Source organism: Limulus polyphemus, unplaced genomic scaffold (assembly GCF_000517525.1).
Source record: "Limulus polyphemus unplaced genomic scaffold, Limulus_polyphemus-2.1.2 Scaffold1810, whole genome shotgun sequence".
Taxonomy (NCBI): domain Eukaryota; kingdom Metazoa; phylum Arthropoda; class Merostomata; order Xiphosura; family Limulidae; genus Limulus; species Limulus polyphemus.
The window spans coordinates 27,796-32,588 of record NW_013667420.1 but is presented as its reverse complement, the minus strand read 5'-3'; the positions used below and the strand labels follow the sequence as shown (position 1 = coordinate 32,588).

The 4,793-nt window shown below is 33.8% G+C and overlaps 1 protein-coding gene across 1 annotated transcript; it reads right to left on the bottom strand.

Annotated features, from left to right (window-relative positions):
* Positions 1–1,686: 1,686 nt before the first annotated feature.
* LOC111087161 (dual specificity protein phosphatase 8-like) lies at positions 1,687–2,583 on the bottom strand. The gene has a single exon (XM_022392832.1). The coding sequence runs from the start codon at positions 2,581–2,583 to the stop codon at positions 1,687–1,689; it is 897 nt and encodes a 298-aa protein (XP_022248540.1).
* Positions 2,584–4,793: the final 2,210 nt, after the last annotated feature.

Genomic DNA, 4,793 nt, shown 5'->3' with positions numbered 1-4,793 from the left:
GAATAGGTCACGAATGTTGATATCTGCATTAAGTATAGATAGAGTCACATCAAATAACGCAGTTTAGTTCAGTTCCCTTAACTTACCTGTAACTATTATAAGGAGTACAAATTGAATTAGTTTTCTTAATAAGTGCATTACTTGTAAATCACATGGTGTAAAAAAAACGAAATTTCAATATTACTATTTTGGCCCTTGTTAACTTGCCATTACAAGTCCTTGCACATGCTTTTTTTTCTTTTATAAATAAAAACAAATAAAAACTCACTATCTTTATCTTAGTACTTTATCTATAAATTGTTACTATTGTTATGCTGTGAACACTACAATAATAAGTCTGTCAAGTATTTGTAACACTTCGATAAAAAGTCTGTCAAGTGTGTAAACACTATAAAATTAAGCTTGTCATGTGTGTGAACATTGTGATAACAAGTCTGTCAGGTGTGTGTGAACATTATAAAAACAAGTTTGTTATGTGTGTGAACACTGTAAAAACAAGCTTCTTATGTGTGTGAACACTATAAAATCAAGTTTGTCGTGTTTGTGAACACTTCGATTACAAATCTATCAAATGTGTTTATGTGTAGTACAGTACAAAAACATGTATGTCAGAAGTAAGAATACTGCTAAAGCAAGATTTTCAAGTGTGTACCAAATATACACAAAAAGCTATTTTTCAATCTTTACCTTAGTACTTTATTTATAAATTGTTATGCTGTGTTTTTGACTGAAAAGTATTAACCTTAAAGTTAAGCCTAACTAACAGATAAACTGCCCTTACGTTACTTGTTACATGGAAAGTTTAAAGAAAAAAAATAAAAATTTTTAATGATCTTTTAAGATAACAACTTAAAAACGTTTCTTTGCCGGAGCTGGGAGCTGATGTTTTGGGCTGTTTTATTATTTTGATACTCGGATATTTTACCTAGAGATCCCATCTTTGAAACAGCTAGGGAGCTTAAGTACTAGAAACAGCTTATAGTTTTAAAAGTATCATTATGTCTTATGTACATGTATGTGATTCTTGCTAAACTTAATTAACATAACGTACAATAAAAAAAACAACTATACTGACAATACTTCATTTCATTAAACTCGTGTCGTGTACTTATTCCAGAGCTCGCTATTCATAAGAGGTAACTTCAGAAATAATTAGATAGTTTAGTGTACTGTCCAGAAAAAATCCGCTAAACTATAAAAAAAACAAACGAAAAAGTAAACAATCGGTCCTCAGAATCTCACAGTGTTTTCAAGATATGAGGAACACACACATGTTAGAATCGAACACTAACATATAGATTAACTTTTCATATCCTAATACAAAGGAAAAAGAAAACAAAAACTACATTAAAACTGATGTTAAATTTCGTACTACTTATTCATTTGGGGAAGCTGTAAATTTATTTTTTATTCAAACTAGGTTCCACCAGACCAGACAACACGTAATGGCAACGAGTTACTGAACCTGACACATAAAATCCAAATTGTTTTGAAATACTAGTTTAAAAAGAAATGCGTATTTACATAATTTTACAATGTAACCGAAAATATTTAAATACACATATTTTTTTCTGTAAAGTATTAATCCGCTACAATTCAAAATTTGTCTCTTTGACAGTCGACAAAACATCAGGTAGGAAATACTACTACTGAAAATTGGTGCACGATAGATGAGGCAGGTTAGTTTCAAGACCAAGCAGTTCTTCTAAACAAAGGATTGTGTTCTCTTCTTTTACTTGAAGACTTAAGATTTTTGTCTAGTTGTCTCAATTTCTTGAAGTAGTTGGGATGTATATCAACACGAGGCCATTTTTCACATATAAATCTATGTGCATTATCCAAGTTCATACCATGAAACTGCATTAAATACTGAACGATCATCGCAGGTCCTCGCGAGCGCCCTCTAAAGCAGTGAACGAGAACTTTTCGGTTAGCTTTTCTTGCACCCTCGATGAACTTATTGACATCATCGAAAAAGACAGAGATATTGTCCCTCCCTTCTTGAGACAAACCAATGCATAGTCTAGTGCGGAAATTTTGTGTTTGCGAAGGAGAAATAGCTTTTCTATAACTTGAGACATCCGTAAAGTCCACATTGCTTACATCTACTACAGACCTGACTTTAAATTTATTAAGTAAGGAGTCATTATAGGCTGCTTCGATGCTACCAATGAAGAGGAAATCAAGAATCTGTCCAATGTCTGGATGGTACATATCAATTATTGCATCCGATGCAATATTCGCGTATTTATTACTGCAATCCATATCTCCAACTGGAACAATAGGCGTTCTGTCTGACGTCATATCTTTTGAGTGATGCTTTTCTGTTTTGGAAACGTTTGACAAAAGCTGTTGATGAGATTTTTCATCCAAATATGTCATGTTCTCACTATCAAGGCCAAGGAAGAGAGATTCATTTGGAAGTGACAAGGGTTTCTTACCAGAAGTTTTTGCAGAAGTCAGAAAACGAAGTTGTCGTTTTACCCTTCTTTCCACTGGTGAAATTTTCAGCTCCTCAAATCGAAGAGAATCTTTCTTGGAAAACGAAGTCGTTGAAACAGTAGACGTGGAGGTGGGAGTCATACATGTTACGAAGGAGGACTTTGAAAAACTGTCAAAGTTAGATGGGGAAATAGCGATGGTGGGAGAAGCTACAGAACCACCAAGTTTTCGTTGAATTTTGCCTTCTAAATTCAAGTTTTTTTGGGATAATGTGTTTAAGGGAAAAGAAAAATCAAAAAAAGAGACACTATTGGGTGATCTACATTTTATATCTCTTGTAGGAGATGTGGATTCTATGTCACTTATTTGGTTAAAATCAGGACAGGAAGTCCTTGAAGAACATCTTTGAGTCCATGGTGGAGTTAAACTATCACTTTTAGTATTCTGGTTGTGGCTGACATGTTGAGTGTCCCACCTGACACCACACTGAATTGCTATCTAAAATGTAGAGATAAAGAATAACATGTTAGCATACAAAAATCTGTTTACATTCAAGTAATAGTAAGTGTATAAAACAACAAACAAACAGAAAATGCGTCGAAAATATAAAATCATTAAGAATCACATGATAAAAATAAAAATTTTGTAAAAAATCCAGAAACGTTATTTCAACTATTATCAGTGCAATCAGCAATGAACAATAGTTAAAAGGTACAAATCAAACGATATCATTTACACAGCTTACCACTAAGTAATTGGAAACCTTAAACTTAGTAAAGACCACATAATAAAAACAGCCATTCCATCAAGAAAAGGATCTCGAGAAGAAACGGTAAAATCACGAGGTAGATTGTTGGAAACTTGCAATACCACTATCTATGCAGTGAATGGATGACAATACAGTTTCAATTACGTCGAAAAACAATAGTTTCTATAAAGCTCGAGTACCCAAACCAACCTAACGAACTCTTTGTGTTGAGAAGGTAAGTGTGAAGAATGACCAACATCAAACGGATGCTACTGTTCCAGGAAAAGTACAAATTTGACCCAATACCATTAGAAGTTAACTTCATAGCGTAGGCTGCAATGGCAGAGTTGCTAGATAGCGGTCATATCTTGCAACAGGAAAGACTGCACATTGTACCTCGACAGCAGTGGGCATCACAGATGCTATCACACTCTTCCGCGTTTTGGAACACTGTTTTATGGTCCATCTTTCATCGTTCCCTGAAACAAACAGTTTCAAGGGATCCCAGCCACTTCATCCAATTTTTTTTTTTTTGTCCAGGAATGGAGTGTAATTTTAGAGTATCAGATTTCAGATCTTATGAACAGGATGTGAAATATATTTTTGCCTGAAATATTGCAAAGGACAGGTCCACTAAATAAAATTGCATTCTTCATTCAAAGCTGTCTTGTTTTTAGTTTATCAGACTCTATTCATTATCAGTGTAAATGCAAACAAGACTAACACTACACCAAACTTGTAGTTTGTTTGTTTTAGAACAAAGACACATTGGACTATCTGCTGTGTCCACCGCAAAGAATGAAACCCCGTATCTTACCGTTATAAGTTCGTGAACTTACCGCTGTCCTTTCGTTCACTTTTACCCAATAGGATTATTCTGTGTACATATGACTAGATTTTAAAATTTACGGTATTTGAAATATATGTATACCTGTGAAAACTTGGAATAGAAAAAGACAGAACCTGGTTTGCTTCTGTAGTAGCCTGGTCAATAAACTTTACCATTCGAAAAACCTTTGACTATCAAGCGCTTTTTGATATGTGTGTGGGTCTCGTGCTGTATGACAGACTATCTTTTTTGTGTTTTCTACACCTAAAATAAGCAAGAAATAGAACATTCATTATGGGACTCCGCTTTTATTGCAACCTATAAATGATATATATTGAAGTGCCAAAAATAGTTGGACATTCCCTGAACATATGGCATGGTCTACTCAGCATGGTCAGAAAGACATTTAACCTGTTATAAGTACAGAAACACGTATATGTTAGCTTGTGACCTAAGATGCAGAACTAACCTTTACCTAAAAGCGATTAACACATGTTTACGACTTTGCGATATCCGGTTAACACGGGTATGACTAAGTTAGAAGAATTATCTGAACATACCTGAATATATATATATATATATATTATACTAGTCTCAGTAGAGTAAAATTAATAGATATTTCAGCTACGACACACATACCCATAGATTCGAGACTGAATTAATAGGCACAGATTAATAATAAACAATGTAGACTTTAGGAGCATTTATGTTTTCTTAGTAGCATGTACTAAATATATATAGATATTGAGCAATAGGTGCCCTTAAATGAAATAA

Bases quoted from the DNA above. Each gene is read 5' to 3' on its own strand.
- LOC111087161 (XM_022392832.1), bottom strand. From the start codon at position 2,583: ATGACTCCCACCTCCACGTCTACTGTTTCAACGACTTCGTTTTCCAAG.